The following is a 22846-nucleotide window of genomic DNA, read 5'->3' as shown; positions in this document are numbered from 1 at the left end:
GTGTGCGTGTTGTTTGGGTAGCCAGTGCAGAAGGGACACTTAGCTGTGCCCTGAGCGCCTTGGAAGAGATGAGTATAGTGTGGGGAGGATAGCGTGTGGGTCTGTGCTCGGCGTATAGACGCTTTGCAGCAGCTGTGCATGGACGCCGCCATAACTGACCTTCAGTTTTTGTTTCCTCTTATTCCGTTTATTTCACTTCATCATTGCCACAGCAGGCCAGGTTATTGGCATATTAGATTCAACTGTGTCATTTTCTAAAACATCGGCCTCTGTAGAGAATCTTCAACTACCGTTTCAGTTGCTCGGCATCTCGGTAAGACAAGAGAAGGTCAGCAATGGCGGCTGTAATTTGGCGCGTGTGTAAAGCGTCAATAGTGCTGGCCTGTTGTCGAGAGAATGTGGGGGGCGGTGGTACGAGGGCGAGTCTGGATTCGCGGAGTTGTCGGAGTGTGTCAGAGCGCTGTTGATGGTATTCATTGCGCTGGAGTTGGAGGTCATAGGACGTAGGCCAGTCAATCGCAGGTCCCGGAATGGAAGTGACTCGGGAAAGTGAATGTGCTCGTTCATTGCCTGGGATTAAAGCGTGGCCAGGGATCCAGTAGATGTAGAAGCGAAGGGTGGGGGTGGTGTTGAGGGCGGCTCGAAGCTCGCGCGACATGTAGTTGGGGAGTTGGTTGTACTGAAATGTGCGAACTGCTTTTTGGGAACCTGTCAGGACAGTGATGGAGGTGTGTCCCTCGTGGGGGTTGGCGATGGCATGGTGAATGGCGGAGCACAGCGCCTGAGTCTCCAGGAGGTCTGCCGAAGGCGCTTCGGTGTATGTTTGCCTAAACGTTGTGTTGGTCTGGGGACAGTAAATTGCGGTACGGCCGAGTTTGGTGCCACGGTCGTAGCTGGCGTCTGTGTAGTAGATGAGGTGCTGCTGTGCCTGAAGTGTGGCGAGTTTTTGGGATATGAGTTTGGCTCTGTGCTTGCGGCGTTCCGGGTTGCTGTCGGGATTCATATGTTTGGGTATGGGGAGTGCGGTGATTTGGGGTATGGTATCCCAGGGAGGTGTGTTTGTTTCGATGGGAGGGAGGTGCAGGGTGTCGTAACCGAGAGAATTGAGAATGTAGCGACCTTGCAGGGACGTGGTTAGGCGTTGCTGTTGACCCAGTCGGTGCAAGTCGACTCGCTCCTCGAGTGTGTTGAAGGGGTCCATCTGTTGTAAGTGCTCTATAGGGAGCGTACTGTGGCACGCCGAGAGCAGGGCGGGTGGGTTTGCGGAGCTGTGTCTGGAGGTGTTTGAGTTGACGGGTAGTGAGTGGGGTGTAGGGGATATGGTAGAGTACGAGAGAGTAGATGAGAGCTTCGATGGCTCGTCTCATGTCGCTCTCTTTGAGGCCTCTGTGGCGCCGGGAAAGGGGGCCGAGGATGTGTGTGATTTGATTTATTTGTTTGGAGAGGGTGGAGACGGTGATATCGCTTGCACCGTTGTTTTGGATGATGAGGCCTAAGAGCTTGATGTGTGGGCGTTGGGGTATGGGAGTGCCGTCGAGGTGTACGGTGATCAGCTGCCTGTCGGGATTGTTTTTGCAGTTGGAGATGACGAGGAGTTCTGATTTAGATAGAGAACAGGCCAGACCTATACTAATGGCATAGCGTGCGACAGTGTCGCAGGCGTGTTGCAGTGTCTCTTCCTGCTGGCCGGGGGAGCCAGTGTTGGTCCATAAGGTAACGTCATCGGCGTAAATGGAGAATTTGAGGTGGGGGATGGTGTCGAGTTGTGCGGGAAGTTTGCTCATGGCAAGATTGAAAAGGGTGGGAGAGAGGATGGAGCCTTGTGGTACTCCTTGGTGTAACGGAAAAGGTGTGGAGATGTGTCCAGGAATTTTAAAGGCGGCCGTGCGGTTCGATAGAAAGGTGCGGATGTAGTTATACATTCGAGGGCGGCATTGCGTTTCTCTGAGGGTACTGAGTATGGAGTCATGCGAGACGTTATCAAAGGCTTTGTAGATGTCCAGGATTAGGAGTGAGCGGAGTTGTGTGGTACTTTTGTCTTGGAGGAGGTCATTGTATAGCCGAAGGAGACAGTCTTGTGTGGAGATATTCTTGCGGTAGCCAATGAGTGCAAAGGGTAGGGCTTTCACGTGCTCGAGATGCCATTCGAGGCGTGTGAGAACAAGCTTCTCAAGAAGTTTGCCGGTGCACGAGGTGAGACAAATGGGTCGTCGGTTCTTGACTTCGGAGGTTTTGTTTGGTTTGGGGATCATGGTGACGATGGCGTGTTTCCATTCTTCTGGTATGTCGCCAGTTTGCCAAGCACTATTGAAGTAGTTTAGGAGTTGTTGGAGTTGTGTGTCGTCGAGATTGCGGAGAAGTTGATATGTGATTTGATCTTCGCTAGGTGATGTGTTTCGTTTGAGAGAGTCAAGTGCCCGCTTTAGTTCGTTGAGTGGGAAGGGGGCGTCCATGTCGCATGGGTCGAGGGGAGGAGTTGGAGGTTCTGGTGTGTGTGATGTGTCGGTTGGTGGTGGAAAGAAGGTGTCGCGGAGTTGCTGCTCGAGGTCGTGCAAGGTAATTTTGCTGGCGAGCATAATGCGTGTGAGGGGGTCGCGAGGTTGAGAGGGAGTAAGGAGTGTGCGTAGGATGCGCCACGTTTTTTTTGGTGCCGAGTTGGCCGTTGAGGAAGTCGCAAAGTTGGAGCCAGTTTTCGGTGGTGAGTTGCTTCGCGTAGGTTTCGGCTTCTTTGGTGATGTTGTGAATTTTGTGTTTTAGGTGCTTGGAGTGCTTGGTTTTCTTCCATTTTTTCACCAATTTGCGCCTAGTTTTCCAGAGGTTGAGAAGATGGTTGTCAATGTAGGGGGTAGCGGTTGTGGTTTGGGCTTCTTTTGTGCATTTGTTCTGTGCCTGGAGGAGATGGTTGGCCCAGGCTCTGGGATCAGCGTCCGTCGGTGGGGGGTTGTTGGAGGTATGGTAGCGAAAGTGATCCCAGTTTGTGATGCGAGCACTATTGCGACGTACTTTGTGTTTGACGTTGGTGATCAGTGTGAGGTGGATGAGGCGATGATCGCTGCCTAGCTGTTCGTCAGATGCGGACCATTCAGCAACGGATGGGCCGTGATGGAAGGCCAGGTCGGGATTGGTATCGCGTTCTACACTGTTACCGGTGCGGGTGGGTTGTGTAGTGTCGTTGGCCAGTGTCATCGACGTTTGGGAGGTTGCTTGTGCGAGAAGGCGCCCACTGTGTTGAGTGTTTGGGTAACCCCAGGACACATTGGGGCTGTTGAAGTCTCCGACTAAGAGGATGTCGTGGTCTGTGCTGTTTGCCACGAGTTTTGTGAGCCAGGGAGTGGGATTTGCGACCTTGCGGCCCGGTCGCCAGTACGCGTTGACGATTGTGATGGGATTGGGGCAGTTGCAGGGTTGAAGGGTGATGATGACGTGCTCTTGGTGACCGGTGTTGATGTCTGTTGTGCAGTCTTGTACACGTTACTAAAAAAAAGTAATCGATTACAATTACTATTACTCTTGGCTAAAAAGCATTCGATTAGATTACTTGATTACTCGACGGCAAAAGTAATTCGACATTACTTAAAGGAGTAATCGTTACTTTTCCGATTACTTTATTGTGTGAAGACACATCTTTAGCGCTGATAACAATGAACTACTTCCAACCTATATTTCACATTTGCACAAGTATTGAAGAAGAAAAACTGGCTCCCTCTTCGTGGTCGTTGCACCTTCGCAATACGGACACAAGCATAGAATTTGTTTGAAGACGTATAATGATTTGGGCGTTCGCCAGTGTGTGTGTGTGGGGGGGGGGGGGGGGGGGAGGGGGGAGCGGAGGGGGTTCTAGATCTTGTTAAGCTTGAGCAAGGGTAGTCGCTCAAAGTTTGCGCCGCTCATTTTATTATTCACATGTGGAGAGCTCGCAGGTTATACAAAAGAGCAGCAGCTTCAGGATTTGAAACGGATCATGTGTAGTATCCATTAGCGGAAGAGATCGCCCCGACCACTTCTCAACTCGAAACATTGCTTGTCACAAAGTCCACGTACGGGAAATGGGAAAATATTTCAACTGCCTTTGTTATATATTGCTTCCGCTCTACGCATTCTTCGGTTCTGGTTCTCCTACGGGCTGCGAGTAGGTACCCTAAGCACGATTTTTTTAAATTTTTTTTTAATTTCTGGGTGTGTGTGCGTGAGGGGGCTAGTTTGAACGAAAGACTCGCAAAGCTACATTCTGCTAGGGAGCCTTCATGTGCGCTTTGCTGCGAAGCGCACATAAAGGCACCCTACATTCTGCTTCCTCAAACTTCGCCCTGAATGGCGCCTTTGTCACGCACTGTGGCTTCCCTGGAGCTTCCCACTCCCAGTCCCAGCTCGAAAAAAAAACAAAAACGGACATTCCACAGATACTGTACATAGAAAGAGATTGACCTCGTTTCCTACAGCTCCGCAAAAATCTTTATTTTTTCCGTTCGAAAAAAAAAAGCAAATTTTATTTTTGCCGTTTCATAAATAACAAGGCGTGTGCCGGAAAGGGGGGGGGGGGGGGGGGGGGGGTCCCGAAGACAAATTGTAATGGTTACAAGTAATTTTATTACTTCAAAAAGTAATCAAATTACTCTTGTGATTAATGCCTAATAAAAGTAATCAACTGATTACAAAATTACTCCAAAAAGTAATCGATTATAAGTAATTTGATTACTTGTAATGCGTACGGTACAAGTCTGCTGTTGTGTTGAGTTGTATTGACGGGTGTTCCTTAGAGATGTATGTCGTGACGAGTGTGGGGGTGTATGTTTTTCCTGCAGTCGGTTTGAGTGATGCTGGGTTGGGTGTAGGGTGTGTATTGTGGAAGGTTGTGAGTGCCCTGCGTGTCCTGAAGAAGGATGACGTCAGGTTTGCGATCTAGCGTGTTGAGGTATTGGGTGAGACTGGCTCGTTTACGTTTTAGGCTGCGGCAGTTCCATTGCAGGATGTGTATAGATTGTTTAGATATTGGTTTCGTCATCAGTTCATGAGGTTTCGATATTTTGACGGGGGATTTTGCTTTCAGGGCGGTAGGGGTCGTCTGCTTTTCGTTTCGGGTGCTTAGGGCCCTGTGCTTTCAGTTCTGCTACATCCTGCTCGAGAGCGGCCAGGCGCTCCTGAATGTTTTTCAGAACGAGCATGATTTGCTTGAGTTCGACGGAAACCTGGGGAGTGACGGGTTGAGAGGGGGGAGGTAAAGTGTCCATGTGTTGATTTTCTGGTGCTGCTTTTATCGCTTGTACTGTGTTTGGGGTGGTTGGTGTGCGCTTGGCAGCGAGAAGCGCTTGTTTGTACGTGTCGGATGCAGTAATGGCTTGGGGTATGGATTTGGGTCGGGATGCGTGTGTCGGGTGTAATGTGGAACGGAGTGGCTCTCTCACCTTGTTGTTGCGGCTGAGACTCCGGGTCCTGCGATGTTGCTGAGTTGAGCCTCGTGGGATGGGCGGTAGGCGATAATTCTCCCGTCTGGAGTTGGCAGTGGGCACCTTGCCGGAAGGAGGTGCTGGTTGGTGGGGCGGGTTGGGTGTGGCCGAGGCTTTCCCACCCTTCGGTTTTGGTGGTGGAGGGGGATGGTTGTTGCCTTGGGACGCTGCTGTACTCGCCGTTTGTAGGCAGCGAGAGTGGCTTGCGCATCGGCTTGCTTTTTGGCGGGGCAGTTTGGGTCTTTGGAGGCGTGCTCTTCTTTACAATTGACGCAGTAAGGAACGCAGTTGTGAAGGGTGTCCGAGGTCATGTTTTCCTGGTAACAGATGTCGCATACTGTGAGCTTGCCTTTCTTGGGGCAGACTTCCGCGCGGTGGCCGCGTTGGAGGCAGTTTTGGCATTGTTGAGATTTTGGCTTGTGTGGGTGGCACCGGAATGGACCTTTTCCACATACCGACGACACCAGGCGGTGGCTGCACGAACTAAAAATCGAGGAAGTAACCTACCTGCGCTACCAATCGATAATGGGAGCTACGCTACCAGTTTCTTCGCTCTCTGAGCAGCGGCGCCTGCCCAACGAGACTTTAAAGAGGGGCATCCGTGGCGTCCACCCTAACGTCGTGTTTTCCTTTCCGTCGACGTTCTTTTTTTGTGTAACACAATTATATATAGGCTGCTGTTACGTGTTCTACTCGCTGATATACAGCCTCCTTTCGAATTTCCTCGATTTTTCGTTCCGACTTCCGCCGCTTGGCATCGGGCGCTCGCGCATGCGCAGAACGCTTCTCGGAAAAGGTCCATTGGAGGCGGCGGTAGTATATAGTATAGGGCACGTATGTGCCTTCGAAGGTGATGAGTACCGTTTCGGTCTTGCCCATCATGCGAGCGGTGAGTACTGGGACATTGGATTCGATGTTGGCGATGAGCTCGTCGGCGGCGGTGAGAGACGCGACGCCGTGGATGACGCCCTTGCAGGAGTTGGTGGGGGCCGAGGGGTAGCTGGTAACGGCGTAGTCGCGATTTGCAATGGTGAGTTTCGTGGTCTGCAGGAGCTTTTGCTGGGCCGAGGGTCGGTAGGTGTCGGCGATGAGGACGTTTTGCACGTCACGGATTTTGAAATCCGTGACGTGCAATGATGCACGTCACGGATTTCCGATGGCGTAAGGTGGGCGGCGGCGGTTACGGCATCGGTGAGGTGGGTAGATTGAAGTTCCGATAGGGAAACCCCGTCGGTCAGCTTTATGACGATGGTGAGGTGACTCTTCGTTGGTTTTGTAGAATAACGCACGGTAGTCCATGGTTCAGCGACGGGCGGAGTCATGGCGGGAGCTTCGGAGAAGCAGCGCGGTGCCGGAGATGCAGCTGGGTGGCCGGCCGGGGAGTCAGTATAGAGTAGGCTATGCGACGAATGATTCCAGTCGGAGTTGACCACTCTGGCGTCCCCGCGCTCTCTCCTTTTCTCCTCTCCGTCGGTGTCTTCCCGAAACGCAAGCCGAGCGACTCATTACGACTGTGTTTACGCTTCCTGCTTTAGGAGTGAAGTTGTTCGACGCTCTCATCGGCTTGAGCGGCAAACCGTTGCTACGGAAAGATAATGGGATGGTCGGCACTTCTTAAGTTGTAGGTGTCTATGAACTGTAAGAAATCTGGGATGTCTACTTTCCCGCAAAATACTTGGGACATCCAGTCAATCTTCTGAAGGGAGCCTGGGTGAGTAATAAAACTAAATAAGTTTAATCCTAAAAAAAGATGTTGTCGTTGCAGGACAGTACGAGTATGAAGTTTTACGTGTTTGTGTCACGTTCATTGTGAAATCGCAGACTTCCTTTTTCTTGTTTACGTCTAAAGCTTCCAAATCTAAAGGTTTTTTTTTTTTTAAGTTTTGTGTGGCAAATATATATATATATATATCCCTTCAACTTCGTGTTATATGTTATATAAATATGCTAATGGGTATTTCTGACGTCATAAAAATTACATTTCGCGGATTCTATTGTTGTTTTATTATTGAATAATTCGCCCGATGCGCACGAATATGAATGATAAACTCCTTTACTTAATATTTCTTTCCTTGACACACAATTTGATTGTGAAAAAAGCCCGAAATAAATACTTCTTATTAATCGCTCAATATTGGATATGTGCCTGAGATGCCCGTAGTCCTTTGTAAGTTAATTTTAAAAAAAGTAATTCGTTATAATTTGTCACTGCGGCGAAAAAGTACATCGTTACAGTTACGGCTACTTTAAAAAAAATTAACGACGTTGCTTTTCAGTTACCTTTCCAAAACATACAAAAAAAATCAGAAAAAACTAGAAAATGCCCCCCAACCCAGGTATTTTACATGAAGTGCACGAAAAGCAATTTTTTTTGTAACTAAGAAGCAGTTATGCTTGTCGAAATTATCATCTGAAATATTCCCCCGTTTGATGGCGAGCACGTCGATCCTGGCGTTGCAGAACGACCGAAGCGCTAGATGGAATGGCTGTTGTGTCCCACGAACGGGTGTTCAATTGCCGGATAGGCGTTGTCGCTACAGAGAACCGTTGCCTCCGAAGTTACATTTTTCCACCGCTGCGCCTCACTGGTAGACTATGGACACAACGCCGAAGTAGCGGCGCTAATCAAAGAAGATACAGATCGTGCGCATTGCACCACGCGCTCATCGCTTCACGGTTGACTAAAAGGCGGTTGCGTAGAAAAAATAAAAGCGGCCGACCTAGGTAGTGCTTTAGGCTAAATGTTCAATCACAAAGTACAAGCGCGTCCGTAAAAATAACCAGCATATTTTCGGTTTCGTCAAATCCACACGCGGCTATATTTGAGGAGAAACAACGAATTCAAAAGTTGGCTCAAGGCGAGCTTGACACTCGAAATGTCGGAGCAAATAAGTTGGAAAGCGCAAGGAAGGGCTACATCGTACTCGTCCGATGATATCTTGTATTTCCCAACAAAATAAAGAGAAACGAAAAAACAAAGTTTACGTTCATGGTTAGTTCAGAAAAAAAAAATTAACAGAACTAGAGTTACAAGCTCATTTTAAGAAGAAAGTAACTCGTTACTGATGAAAGTGACCAAAAACGCAGGGCGCGTGGCCTAAGGTGGTTACGTATTTTGATTCCTGATTTTATCAGGGGACACCCCCTCCCCTACCCTTCTTTCCTCGCAGCGGCCTCGAGCAATCCTTGTCGTTATATGACTTCAATCAATCAATCAATCAATCAATCAATCAATCAATCAATCAATCAGGTGATGCTGCAGTGTGATTGACTGCGGAGCGATAGGGTGACCGGGACCCGCTGCGTCCTGCGTTTCTTGTTCGTTCAGTGACTAAATTATATTGAGTTCTGCTTCGTCATAGTACGTGACTCTGGAAAAGATGGAGGCGGAAGGGATAGCCCCAAGCGGCCGGCTGTAAACCAATACTCTTCATGCAAAAGATGATTTTCTTGTCGCTGCTATCTTTTTCTTAGTTGAGCTTTTTTTAGCTTGTTCCGTATCTGTAAAAAAATAGAGAGCTGCGCATATGCATCAGGGACCATTTATTAAGGTAAGTCTGATCGTATAGTTCCAGCGAAATTGTAGTTCGAATTTGTGAGTGCTCTCACAGCTAGTTGTGGTGGGTTAATTGATTATTTGGAGGACTCCAGCTTACAACTTAGCACCTACAAGATGCCAACAAAACTTACAAATTCGAAGAAAGAATATCTTAGCTATCAAAGCGAAAGCATGCAAAACAAGGAAAGGGGAATTCTGCGCGCCGCCCATCGTAGAAAGTAGCCAACAATTGAGAAGACAGCTTTCCCGCTTGGCTTCCAGTGCTTTTGCCTCAAGTTACAACGAGTGGACTGGTGGCGCCCTCGGAGGGTAAATAGGCGAAAGAAACCAGCTGCTCTTGACTCCTCGCAACAGATGGGGCGACCTCCGCATCGTCCCGCCGGTCAGGTGCCAACTTCCAAGTATCTAGGGGTGGTTTTGGTTTGCTTTCACGTCCTAATTATTCCGCTTCAGAATCCAATCCTGATAGCAATGACACACTACCCCATGTCGGAGAAGGTGTTTATCATGGAACAGCCGGCGTTCCGTAGACAATGCCCAAATTTAAAACACGCACACACACACACACACACACACACACACACACACACACACACACACACACACACACACACACACACACACGCGCGCACACACACACACACACACACACACACACACACACACACCAAAATACATAATTTCTTAAACAAGGAGGATTTTTCCCCTGCTCAGGTAGTGCCTGATAACGCAAATGTTTCTTTTTTATTTGAGAAGACACTCGGATGTTACGAATGTATTGAAAAATAAATGGGGAGTGCTGCTTCTGTATATTTTTTTTAAAGAAAGAAAGCTGATAATTACGATATAGATGAGAAATTTATTCAATGCAGTAAAAAACGTTAACCTGGGATCATTAACGTGCAGCACGCTGTTCTCGCATGTCCAGAGATGCTAAAACAATTGAGTGAATTCGCGTTTCATGTTTAGCTTTCATAGATATCTGCAAAAAGTAAAAGTACACATACAGATTGAGGATAGTAAAATACGAAAACACACACACACACACAATGCAAAAAAAAGTTGTGAAGTCCCATACAAAGCAATGACTTCCTTATTTTAGGGCGTGTACGCCTTTTTGGAACATATATCAAACATGAACATCAAACATGTATTGCTGAGAGTTTTTAACTAACACGTAAGAAAGTACTTCAACTAAAGTGACATCTAACAAATTTCTTATGTACTTCAAGATAAGCCAAGTGTTTCTTTTGAAGACTTCGCTATGATTTTGTACAGCTTCCGTAAAGCTTGAAGTACAGTTAAAGGATGCTTCATAATGAATTCATTCAAAAACAACGTGTCTTTTAACTAAAGACCAATTTTTTTTCTTTCATTTTCTACAAGTGGTGTTCACACAGTGCATGCGTATCTCCACTAAGGTCTTGCTCTGGTAATAATAATATTAATAATAATAATATTTATTTGCATACAAAAATCTGATCCTGAGTGGCGTGCACGGCTGTGCAGAAAGGTTAAAACCCGTACGCGAGTGCGCCTGCCAGCCCGCCACCCAAAATTTGAAAAAAAAAAAAAAAAAAAACCACGCACACGCACACATATATCAAATTTGTACACAGGGCCGTAACCCAAAATGTTGTCAAAGAAAATGAGGGTGAAATGTAGAGTGTAAGTTGACTCCCTCGTATACCTATGAGAGCACACACATAAACACTAGGGATGCCGCGAACTTTTTTCGAATCGAAGTTTCGATGATCGAATCAAGCGGTTCAAAAGGTTCGAAAGATTTCGATTTGTCGAATTGTCTACATCGTAAAATTCGACGGAAGTCGAATTTTCGAACTTGCTAAACTAAGAAGTTCGACGCTTTTCGAACCGTCGAACTTATTACGCTAAAAAATCGATATTTTCGAACTTTCGAACTTATTGCGCTGCAAAGTTCGATGCTTGTCGAACTTTCGAACTTAACTGACCAAAAAATTCGATGAATTGCGAACTTTCGAACTTATTTATCAAAGGAATTCGAAAAGTTTCGAACTTTCGATTCCTGAAAAGTCAGAAGTTCGACGAACTTCGAACTTTTAGGGTAAAAGTTCGACGTTCGTCGAACTTCGAAGGACCGGCGGACGGTTTCATTTGAATTCAAGTAGTGAGGTACATTCGTAATTTTTTTCTTCTCGAACTTTTACACGCGGTGCTGCGTTCCTTACGAAAGACAATGCCGTTTGTTTCAATGTTCTGGCATGCTTAGTTTTAAAGAAATAAATTCCCGAAGGGGCGAGGAAGGACGACGGGTTTTTGACGATTATCGTTTGTGCCAGATTTGAAGCGCGCTGTAGCCGAAGCTATTTATGGTAGAGATGTTATACTTCTTTAAGAATGATCTATGTATAGCCTAGGTAAGTGCCGTCTTAAGATGTGATTATTGTTATTCAACGTGAGTTTTGAAGAAATGTCCAAACATGTATCTACATGCAATTATGCCCTAAACTTGATATTTATTTCCGTCTAAGTTGTTTGAGGTATCGCATTTAAATTAACACCACGGACAGTACATATCATTGCCATCTGCAGAATACAAAGTAATGTATTTATTGTTTTTTTTCACGTAATTAACTCATGGGAGAAGATTTCTAATAGTGTTCAAGTTCAGCACGTCATTAAAAGAAAACATTTTTTTTTCGCTTCACGTTCCTGGGAAGTATTTCTTTTAGCCCGTACACATTTTTTAAAAGAAACTTGTTTCGAAGTTCTGAACCTCTGAATATGCAAGAATACAACACTTCCGGTGAATTCTTGATAGTTGTTTTTTCCAGCTTTTTATCCCCGCATTTTTTTTTTATTTTTTATTGGCACATGTATTTAGGTTCAAAAGACATAGCTTTGAACTTCCGAAACACTAAGCATGTGACGAGTAGTGCCTTCTGACAACGAGTTTCTAACAATGACCATCTACGCAATCTTTTATGCAGTGAAGAGCGACAGTAGCTATACATATGCATAAATAATTTCAGATTAAAATAAGCTCGACTACGCCCTCTTTCCCCGTATTGTTTTCTTTAACAATCCGAAATATCTGGGAGGGTGGGGGGGGGGGGGGGAGAGACTGAAGCACCCCCCCTTCTCCCCCCCCCCCCCTCCGTTTTTCCTCCTCCGACGCCACTGGTATGGTAGAACGCTCCTCGACCTCAAGTTGCGTCAGCTTCTGTGCTTTTTGCTCAGCGTTTCTTCAGCAAATAAACCTCCAAAGCAATTACAAATTACGCCACAGGACGTAATTTAGTAGAGTCAGAACCTCTCCACATTTGAAACTCCCGCTCTTTCGACCCCCGCGGAAGAGGAGTACGCCCCGCCCCTCACTCTCCTTGCGTTACGGAGTTGAACCGGCGCAGCGTCTCGACTTCCGGCAAGATCTGGCAACTACGCCAGGCCGCGGTATTGTTTTGGTTGTTATGGTTTGACGCGGTTTGCGAGCACATGTAGCGAAGACGTGACCGGAGAAGTGCCCCTGTGATGTTCCCGGATGACGGAAAGTATCATTCGTAATCGTCGTGAGCGCTTTGAAAGCGAAGGGAGTCACAGAATCCACGAGTGCGCAACCACAAGCCAAGGTTCACGACAGCGCTGCGTTGGTTTCGGCGATCTCGTTCTGTTTGGTGCAACGTTACTAAAACACTCAGTTGGGAAACTCGCCGTCGAAACTGGGCCGCTGGCGTCCACCGAGACCGAGCTAAATGCGACAACAGCGCCACTCTTTATCGTTTGTCTGTACTATGGTCACCTCGAGCTTTTTGAAAGCCTGTTTTTTGCGTAAAAACAAACGGAAAAGACTCTTTTTGTATGAAATTTATTAGAGTTTAGTACCAAATGATGGGCGCGTGATGTTTTTATCATCTTTAGTTCGCAAGGTTTTGCGGAACAATTAATATTGTTTTTATAAAACCATGCCTCAGCGGGCCTTTCAGGTAGCGCGTCCCGACCTAGGTGCATTTTAACTTCAGCAGTTCAACGCGGCGCGTCCGCCGGGGAGACGGGGGTTCACCTCTGTCAAAGCCAAAAATAGAAGTCACGTGCGGTTCCTCGAGTGGCCGCTGCGGGGGAAATGGTGGCGTTGTGTTCGTCATTAGCTCGGTGCTCGGAGACAGATTGGGGCCATATTTTTAGGGCTGTCTCTATGGGAGTTTCCCAACTGAGTGTTTTAGTAACGTTGGTTTGGTGCAACAAGGCGATGCGACAGAGCTGAAACGTTCGTGGTGTGTGTAATGCGGTGCTAACACGGAGCGCAAATTGGTTGTTGTGGGGTTGACGTTCAACCAGATAAGTCCCGTCGTCGTCAGCTGATCCAGTCAAACTGGCCCGGGAGGACGCTGGGAGCGTTTTTAAAAGTAAATCTGCCTCGTTCTGTTTCAAAATGTGGAAGTTTCCCGACGGATACCGTGAGTAAAACGCTGCGGGCGTTTTCAACAAAATTACGTCGTTTTAATTGAACAATGGACTCCGAATTGTTGTCCTAAATCTGCCGTTTTTATGCTTCGTGTTGGACTGCGTTTGCACAGCGACGTGTTGCATCGTGCGGTGTGAATAAATTTGGGCACGATTTCGTACCTGCCTACAGATGCATGAACTGAGACCATTTTTACGTAGTAGACATAGTGCTTTTTTATTTTCTGTCTAGTCGCGGACGTTAGGTGCACACGGGGCGAATATCGACGGCCTCCAGAGCGATATGACGAGAACGTAACTAGACACGTTGGTCGCTACGCGAACGCCCGATTGCCTCCAGCCAAATAGCGTTCCTTTCGGGGCGACATGGCTGCTGGAAGGCTCACTGTCGAGATCACGCATCTGACATCTCCGAAAAGTCAGCATTTGCACGCGCAAACAAGCAAAACAAAAAAAAAAAACAGAAAACACGCTAAGCAAGCAAAGAGGAAGACGAAAGAACCGCGCTATGAAAGCCAAAACCCCGCGTCGCTTCCTATCACTAACACCTGCGACAGCTGCTAAACACACACTACCTCACTTCAAGAAGTACCTGGGTCAGTACGAAACGACGAAACACTGATCACTTCGGCGAAACGATTAGTCCAGGTAGGCGAGACAGGCGGGAGCAGACCCAGACAACACACCGTATCCCAGGGATGTCCCAAAAACCTCCCGACTTCGCAAACTCCAACTTTAATATCCCTAGGACCTCCGTGGGACATCCGTTAGTGAATGATCCCGAAAACTTCCCACTGGGATGTTCCTCGGAAATCTGTCACCGGATGAACTGGGGATGTTAAAGGGTCAAAAAATTTTAGCAATAATTTTTTTTTTTTTTTTTTTTACGTTAGGGTTCACGCAGGTTTTTCTGTGTTGACGTCCGAAATTTAAAATATTATGGTAAAGGTGGACAGCGAGCGGTCTGTCGGATAACGGTACAACGCCCCAAGTATATGCGCGTGCGACCCCGCGTTCGACGGTCCGACACGGAGGGTGCCTTCGTGTTGAACACGGGGACAAGCACTATGAAGAACTTTTTTTCTTGTTCCGTAATGGGGCCAGTTTCGTTTTTCTCACATAAAATGATAAGTTCGGCTTGACACCTCTTGAATACAATGCACAAGCACATACACTTGGAGTTTCCCCTAAAAATTAGCTTAGTTTCAGTTTCGGTACTGCAAATGTTTAAAAAAACGAAAACGTTAGACATTAGTATTAGTCCGTTCCTTAAACTATGCACTACTGTAAAAAAGTGTGGAGGGAGGTAGCGAAAATTAATTAACGTGTACATACTAAGTTTTATTATTACTGAACCAAGCATGTATAACTACTGTACAACCGAAGTCAGTTGGAGTCTGGCCACATTGGTCATGCTCCGGCAGCTTTCGCGCCAAAAAACGGAAACCGGTCCTCGCTTTCAACTCCTAGCTATTTTCTCCGCTCCGATTGTTCTGGTCTTTGAATGAAAAAACGAAACACGGACGCGAATTTGACAGACGGTTGAGCAGAGCTTGGAATACCGTTGGTACCCCTGGCGCGTTGCTGCAGCCATGGAAAGCATGGAAAATCAACGAGCTACTCCAGGTAACGTTTTGTATTTACACGTGCCACTTAGTGCGGGAAGCGTGTTCTTGCCACTTGTGTGTGCACGCAAAGGCCGTGGTGTGTAACCTGCTTACCGATGGACCAACCTCCAAAACCACGTTTTATAGGCGAGCGCGTAAAAGGGCCTTTGAAGATCTGCATGCTCTAACGGCCGATGAAGTTTTCCAAGTGGGCCAGCTTGGCGACGGCTCGATCCCGGTTGAAGAGCAGCATGGCCGAAGAGAGCGGAGCCATCTGCTTTCAACATTCAACTCCGACCTCGAGAGCTTGGAGCCAGATGAAGCCCAACGTGCTGACCTCCGGCCTCAGCAAATTTCAGAGAGCTCAGGCTCCGAGCTCTCGAGCTCGGAGCCAGATGAATTCGACCGAGTTGACTTCCAGCCTGGGGACAATCCGGAGAGCTCAGGCACAGAGTTTGAGAGCTCGGAGGCAAATGAATTCGACCGAGCTGACCTACAGCCTCAGAACATTCCGGAGAGCTCGATTCGATATGAAGAGAAGAGAAATTGCGAGGATGCGGACGTTCATGAATCGATTGTAGGAAAACTCCGGAGCTGGGCTCTTGACAATGCTACGCCTCACCGCGCACTCACTGAGCTTCTGAAGATTTTGCAAACTCATTCCTGTTTTGCATCAATCCCCGGCAGTGCTAGATCACTGCTTAAAACCCCCAGAAAGGCATGTGTAGAGAAGATGGGAGCCGGCAAATTCTGCCATTTCGGTGTGAAGGAAGGACTTGACGATACTTTGAAACGAGCACGTTTTGTGCCAGACGTCATCAAGATCAATGTAAACATTGACGGTCTTCCGCTCACAAAAAGCACCCGTGATCAGTTCTGGCCTGTGCTATGCCATGTGACCAATTGCGGGAAATGTGACCCCTTTCCCATTGGTGTTTACTATGGCAAATCAAAAGCCGTTTGTGCGGAGGAATTTCTGCGGCCTGCTGTGTCCGACATCATTGAAGCACTGAGCGACGGATTAATCTTCAAGGGCAGGCATTTGCGAATCGAGCTTTCTGCGCTCATCTGTGATGCTCCCGCAAAGTCCTATGTCCTCGGCATCAAGGGCCACAATGGTTACTTCAGTTGTACAAAATGCCAAACAGAAGGTGACTTTCTCAATGGTCGCATGTGCTTTCCGCAGCTTGATGCCACGTTGAGAACAGATGGGAGTTTCCGAAGCCATGCACAAGAGGAACATCATCTCCAAAGAACTGAACTGGAAAAGCTTCCTATTGATCTAGTGAAGAACGTTCCATTGGACTATATGCACCTTGTCTGTTTAGGTGTGGTTTCTAAGCTCCTGAGATTATGGCTCAAGGGTGACAGCAGGTGTCGGTTAGGCACGGCTGCACGAGATGCTATATCTTTAGCCAACCTTGAGATTGAACGGTACATCTGTTCTGATTTTGGTCGAAAGCCCAGAAGTCTGCTCGATTTAGACCGCTGGAAGGCGGTAGAATTTCGGCTCTTTGTGTTATACACAGGGCCCATTGTTCTTTACTCGAGAGTTTCAGAGCCTTTCTTCTTCAACTTCATGACTCTGCACGCTGCCATCACAATTCTCAGCAGCCCAAAACTTTGCCTTGAGTATGTGGACTATTCTGAACAACTGCTTGTACATTTTGTCGAGACCTACATTTCATTGTATGGAAAGGATAAGGTGTCGCATAACGTGCACAACCTTATCCACATTGCGAATGATGCACGCACTCATGGACCCTTGGATGGGTGGAGTGCATTCCCTTTTGAGAACTTTATGGGGACATTGAAAGTCTTTCAAAGGAAACCCGAGAGACCCTTGGAGCAACTCTACAACAGAATCACTGAACGCAGAAGTATGTTTGTGAAGACAAAGTTCAAGGATAAAAATCACTTTTTCCATGAACATGTCAATGGCCCACTGTCTGTTGGATGTAAAGGCCCTCAATACAAGGCTGTTCAAATCCCTCACAAATTTACGTTGAGGACTCGCATCAATGACAACACCTGTATGCTCAACGATGGTGACATCATCATGATCCAGAACTTCGCTTTTTGCTCCACGTCTGGCCAGGCACTGGTGATCGGCAAGCGGTTCGAGAGCTCAAGTGACTTGTATACCCACCCCTGTCCGTCGTCAATGCTTGGTGTTGTGCTGGCGTGTAACCCTTCCGTCACCAAATCGTGGCCACTTTCAGATGTTGCCCAGAAATGTGTCCGAATGCCTTACAAGGGGAAATTTGCTGTCTTTCCTTTACTTCATTTGCAGTAATGTCACCTCTTTCAACTTTGGTTGTATATTGATCTGCAATCTTCATTTGTTGACAGAATCTTTCTTTTTTATTTATCTAGATGACAAAAAGTTTGGAGTTGTCAAATTCGTTGGTGACAATACCGTCGCCGTTATTCATTTAAACTGGGTGGATGGGGCTGACTGCTTTTGGCCGGCTGCAACACACAAGAATCTTGGTGCTCTCACCTTGGAAGGTGCCCAGCCACAGCCAGATTGGAAGAAATCCCGTTTTGCTTCCTTAGGATGGTATGGTAAGTGGAAAAAACTGCTTGAGATATTCTAGCAACTGAATGCTTGGTGGAGACATAGCAATCCCTTCTTTTTTACAGACACTTACCAGAAAGCCAGAAGCAAGTTGCCGACGGCCGAGTTGACATCGGACCTTTGTAGCGACGTGGAGATGGGTCGTGGGAGAAGGAAAAAAGCCAAGAGGATCTTGTATAGTGAAACTGAATCTGAGGGTGAAGAGACCTACCAGCCACCCAAACCGCCAACTCCACCATGCTTTAAACCAACAACGAAAAGTGAGTGGTTTACTCCGTAAGCAGCAAACTGAGCGCACCTCTACGGAAGGTATTTGCTTTTTGACATTTCACATGTCTGAGTTCTTCAAGTTCTTGTTTCAAATATAACTCGGGCATGTTTATTTCTCCAGGCGTCCGCTGCAGACGTAAAGTGCCCCAGGTTCGAGAAAAGACTTACAAGCCCTCCGGCAAGCGAGCACATGGTAGTAAATGTTAATTGCTTTTGGTGCTTTGTTTCAATGCCTTAGCAGAATTGCTTCAATGTTCCTTGGTTGGTGCTGTATTCTTAGCATGTGATTTCAGCGACAATGGATTCATCATGTCTTTTTAGGCAGCCACCACCTTTTTAAAGGCTGATCCATTACCTCGGTACCAATCAGCAACCAAGGATTCATTGAAGTTGAACCCAGTAGGCAGGCGAACTAGTAAAGGATAGACGTAGTAACCCTGGAATGGGGACAAAAAGGATGGACACAACACGGAGCTTTGTGTTTGTGGTCATCTTTTTTGTCCTCACGCTCCAGAGTTCCGATGTCTAAGAATTCATGTGGAGAGGCTAGACATGGTACGAAATATTCATCACTCCTACGGCTAATGCGTGGTCTCTCTTTCAGGCAGTCGGCGTAAATCTCATGAGAAATTGTCGCCTCAGCACCATTCACCAACAAGTTATTTCTCTCAAGAGCAGACACACGGTAGTAAACATCTACCACTTTTGGAGCTTTTCTGTGGTGGGGTTGTCTTGTATTATGTTTAAAGTAAGGTGAATGCATGGTTTATTTTTCAGGCAGTCACTGTGAATCTCATGGAGAGCTGTCATCTCGGCACCGTTCACCAACCAGTCATTTCTCTCAAGAGTGGACATATGGTAACAAGCATTTATCACTTTTCGAGCTTTTTCTCAACACCACTCCAGGATAGCTTTCCTGTGGTGGGGTTGTCTTTCTTGTATCATGTTTAAAGTATGGTGAATGTTTGGTTTCTTTTTCAGTCAGCCGCCATGAATCTCGTGGAGAGCTGTCACCTCAGCACCGTTCAGCACCCAGTTATTCCTCTGAACAGTGGACACATGGTAATAGATATTTATTACTTTTGGAGCTTTCTCTCAACACTCCCAGATAGCTTCTCTGTGGTGGAATTGTCTTTCTACTATGTTTAATTTATTGCAAATGCATGATTTCTCTTTCAGGCAGTCGCCGTGAGCCTCGTGGAGAGCTGTCACCTCGACACCGTTCAGCAACCAACTATTCCTCTCAAGAGTGGACACATGGTAATAGACATTTATTATTTTTGGAAATATTTCTCAACACCACTCCAGGATAACTTTTCCATCGTGAGGTTGTCTTTCTTGTATTATCTTTAAAGTACGGAAAATGCATAATTTCTCTTTCAGGCTGTCGCCGCGAGCCTTGTGGAGAGCTGTCAACTCGGCGCCGTTCAGCAACCAGTGATTCCTCTAAAGAGCGGACACATGGTAACAAACATTTATCACTTTTGGATCTTTTTCTCAATACTTTTCCAGGATAGCTTTGCCTTTTTTGAGGTGATATTGCCTTAATTGTATATACCGTAATGTACCGAGCAAGCGCCCTCTCAAAATTTGGAGATAATCGCGAAAAGAGGGGGGATTCTCGTTAGGTGATCAATTTCACCTATATTTGTACTGCGCATAATCTTTGAGATGCTACAATGTTTGGAGGTGGGCGCTTAGTGTGGAATGGGCGAACACCCAGTATTTTACGGTACTTTCTAATATGGTGCACACAAGATTTTTCCATCAGATACTCGCCGTGCATTCCGTAAAGAAACGTCGCCTTGCAGTCAAGCGAGCAAGTCACCTGCTTGGTGGGAACATGGGGAAAAAAGTTTGTTTTTTGTTTGCTTGATTTGTTTATGGAAGACAGGAACCTAACTTGTGCTTTAATGAGGGAACTTGTTTACAAACCAGCATAGTCCGTGCTTCGTTTGGCTGATTTCACTGCTTTGGAAGTTATTATCTCGAGTGCCTTTTGATATCTGCCCTATTGTGGTAATTCAGTGCTAGAAGAGCTCTGTTACATATCTCTTTTCTCCCGGGAACCATTCCATCTATAGACAGCGGAGGGTTACTAACTGTCTTCATGGACACATAAGTTATTAGTCTTAGTCTATTTGCAATATTTGGGACTAAGTTTGAACCTGTTTACTGTGGATGTGCATTGTTATACAGATCAGGCTTGAACCGCAGTTTGCGCTCAATTTCTTTGCCAGGAGGCCGTTCCATGTCCCCTTTGACTCCGAGACATGAGCAAGCAAGCCAAGAACACGGTAATAAATCCAAATTTTTGTGGCATATCCCATTTTCAAAAAAACAATCCCTTTTGCTATTTGAGCACACACTATAAATCTTTCTCTTACTATTATGTTACATTGTTCAGATGGTGCTTCAAATCCTATTTAAGGATACTTTTGCTGTTTCACAGGTGATCACATTTTGAAAGACGGACAGCCTTACACTCATGGCCCGAGTACATCAACATCCAGCCAGCAATTTAGTGGTGATGACATTCAATTGTTTTCTTAAGACTAGATACCTCTTGCTCTAACATATGTTCGTCTGCTGGGATCGCCTTACGTACAACTTTGTGTGCACTCGTTCTAGGCTTCATGATGCAGGTACTGAAGTCGCTACACATCATGAGACAAACCCAACAACACCAATCTGAGCAGCTCTTGATGATCACCGACATGTTACACCATGTGGATGGGCCACCTGCTGAACCTCTAAGCTTTGCACAGTTCGAGACCCTACAGGAATTCCTTGCCTTTGAGAAAGAGTTGACTGCATGCGAACAAAAAAGGGTCCAACTGGTTAGCTCACGTTTGAGATGCACTCTTTTTTATAAGGAGGATAAATCCATACTACTTTTTGTACGGCCTCTGAGGCCTTCACACACCCTCCTGCAGTAGAGGCGACCCATTCCCCACGTCCAGCAAGTTCACATTTACTATCTTTGGTATTTTATTTCAGAAGCAGCAGATGCAAGTAATTGGGGGTGATGATGCGATAGATAAAACTGCCCGAATTCTTCGCAAAATGCTGTGCCACGAAGTGGGGTCAGCCTTCACATGGTATGGGACCAAGACAAAGGGAAAGTTCTCCAGTCTAGAGTTCTGCAAGGTGATGTGTGGTATGTACCCATGCAGTGCAATGATATCATTCATGATTTTTACTTTGTGTGTGTGGAACGTTTATGAGAAACTCATTTACAATTGGTTAATTTCATTTCCTGTTGGCTCTAACTAATAAAATCATGCTATAAGACATGGTGCTGCAGCTAAGTAACACATCTGCTTCTGCTAGATTTTAACCCTAAAATATTTTACAGCTTGCATTACAGCGAGCAAGCCGAAGGAGGTGGCTGTTGGTACCCTGAAGGAAGTTGAAGCCACTACAATGTCATGGCTGCGCCATGCCCAGGAGAGGCTTCAAAAGCATTGCAATAAGTAAGCCTATTCATTTGTGTTCAGCTGAGGTTGCAATGTTAAGGTTCATGAAATTACATGTTGCATGTCCAACTCTGAAATATATGGCCACGGTTCGGAACATATTAAGGAATGGAGCATACCACTCTCAAATGAACTGCATTTGCTTTGGTTGAGGTGTCTACCTGAAAAGCTACAAACATGGTCGCACTAGAATAATTAATAATTTAAGCAGACATTCAACAAGGCAGTTTCAACAGGGAATTCAGCTTATCAGCTTGTTCTTCTATCTTCTAGGGATGTGGAAGAACCCGGGGAGGGTCTGTGAAAGCAAGATGGCCGGAAAGCTACGGATAGTCTGTAAGAGCCGGGAAATGGTGTGTGCAAATAAAATAGAGGTTACCTTTTCTTACAGATTGGAGTTGCCTTTTTGTTAATGAGAACCTCATCTGGAGTCTTGCAAAAGGGCCGTCTTCACATGCAGTGTGTTTTACATTCTAGTAAACAGCAGGAGGCACTCATTTTGTTAAATGAATACTTGATAATCAGTATATCATGCATGTAATGATGCTGTTTTTCAGGGGTCTTTGGCTACATCCTCAGTAAGAACTGCATTTACAGCTGTGAGGCTGCAAGAGACCCCAGTTGTCATGCCTTGTAAAACTCCTAACACTCACCATAGTGAGATTTACTTTCCTTCAAAACAGCACATGCCATGTCTCCCTTACACCAGAATGTAGAATGCACATCGCCTGTGTTGGCGGCTCGGTACACTGGCTCCAGTGGTTTCGAGTAATTTCAAATGGCATCCGCAAACCAGAATGAGCTGTCCTGTGCAAGTCGCATAGCCATCCAATGTGGGATAATACCTCCCAAAGTAGTCCTACTCGCATCCCGTGAGAGTGCGAAGGGATGTCCACGGGACCTCCGTGGGAACCTCCCATGCCATTGTTTCCAGTGCCATTTGGGACGTCTACGGGAAGTTTAAGGGGGGAATCTGGGATATCCCTGGGATGTCGCTGCCATCCCGGTGGGACGTCCGTAGGACGTCCCTGGGATACATTTGTGTTGTCTGGGGAGACTTCGGCGGCCATGAAAGAATGGCGAAGCTTCTGTTTGTATGAATCCAAACGGACGTGCCCGTCTTGTAAACCTTTTGTAAAGAATAATAACTCTCATCACATGGGTTATTCTTTAAACATAAAAATATGCCGCTCAAAAGGAAATTGCAACATATAACAAAGGTTTAACAACCAAGATCTAAGCTGTCAATCAAACTCTTAGCCAATGAGACCTTTTGGGATTGACGTCACATAATCACAACTTCGTGGCGCGCGATTTAAAACGGACGAAATAGCCGCAAACTAAAATGAGTCTCACGCAATAAATATTGCTGTAAAAAATGTTTTTTTCTCGCGGAAAAATTGTTTTTTGACATGCTTGTCCCAATTAGGGTATTTAAAAAAAAACTTTTTTTTCTTTGCAGT

The 22846-nt window shown here is 46.3% G+C and overlaps 2 protein-coding genes across 3 annotated transcripts; both read left to right on the top strand.

Moving 5' to 3' along the window:
- Positions 1 to 15019: 15019 nt before the first annotated feature.
- LOC121836554 lies at positions 15020 to 18815 on the top strand. Its single transcript, XM_042291481.1, has 6 exons — positions 15020 to 15072; positions 17430 to 17621; positions 17700 to 17894; positions 18026 to 18097; positions 18509 to 18589; positions 18682 to 18815. The coding sequence occupies exons 1-6, from the start codon at positions 15039 to 15041 to the stop codon at positions 18813 to 18815; spliced, it is 708 nt and encodes a 235-aa protein (XP_042147415.1). The 5' UTR covers positions 15020 to 15038.
- Positions 18816 to 18890: 75 nt separating this feature from the next.
- LOC8042953 lies at positions 18891 to 21384 on the top strand. Of its 2 annotated transcripts, XM_040214216.2 has the most exons (8): positions 18891 to 18966; positions 19084 to 19164; positions 19288 to 19368; positions 20145 to 20201; positions 20357 to 20431; positions 20536 to 20744; positions 20905 to 21064; positions 21263 to 21384. In XM_040214216.2, exons 4-8 carry the CDS (start codon positions 20156 to 20158, stop codon positions 21382 to 21384), a joined length of 612 nt encoding a protein of 203 aa, XP_040070150.2. In that variant the 5' UTR covers positions 18891 to 18966; positions 19084 to 19164; positions 19288 to 19368; positions 20145 to 20155. The 2 variants fall into 2 exon arrangements, with proteins under 2 accessions (XP_040070150.2, XP_042147891.1); XM_042291957.1 differs by lacking the exon at positions 19084 to 19164 and having other exon boundaries at positions 18952 to 18966.
- Positions 21385 to 22846: the final 1462 nt, after the last annotated feature.

The sequence above is a fragment of the Ixodes scapularis genome, unplaced genomic scaffold (assembly GCF_016920785.2).
Source record: "Ixodes scapularis isolate PalLabHiFi unplaced genomic scaffold, ASM1692078v2 PGA_scaffold2__306_contigs__length_199485367, whole genome shotgun sequence".
NCBI lineage: Eukaryota > Metazoa > Arthropoda > Arachnida > Ixodida > Ixodidae > Ixodes > Ixodes scapularis.
Note: the sequence above shows the minus strand (reverse complement) of the source record. Positions and strands in the feature narration are given on the sequence as shown.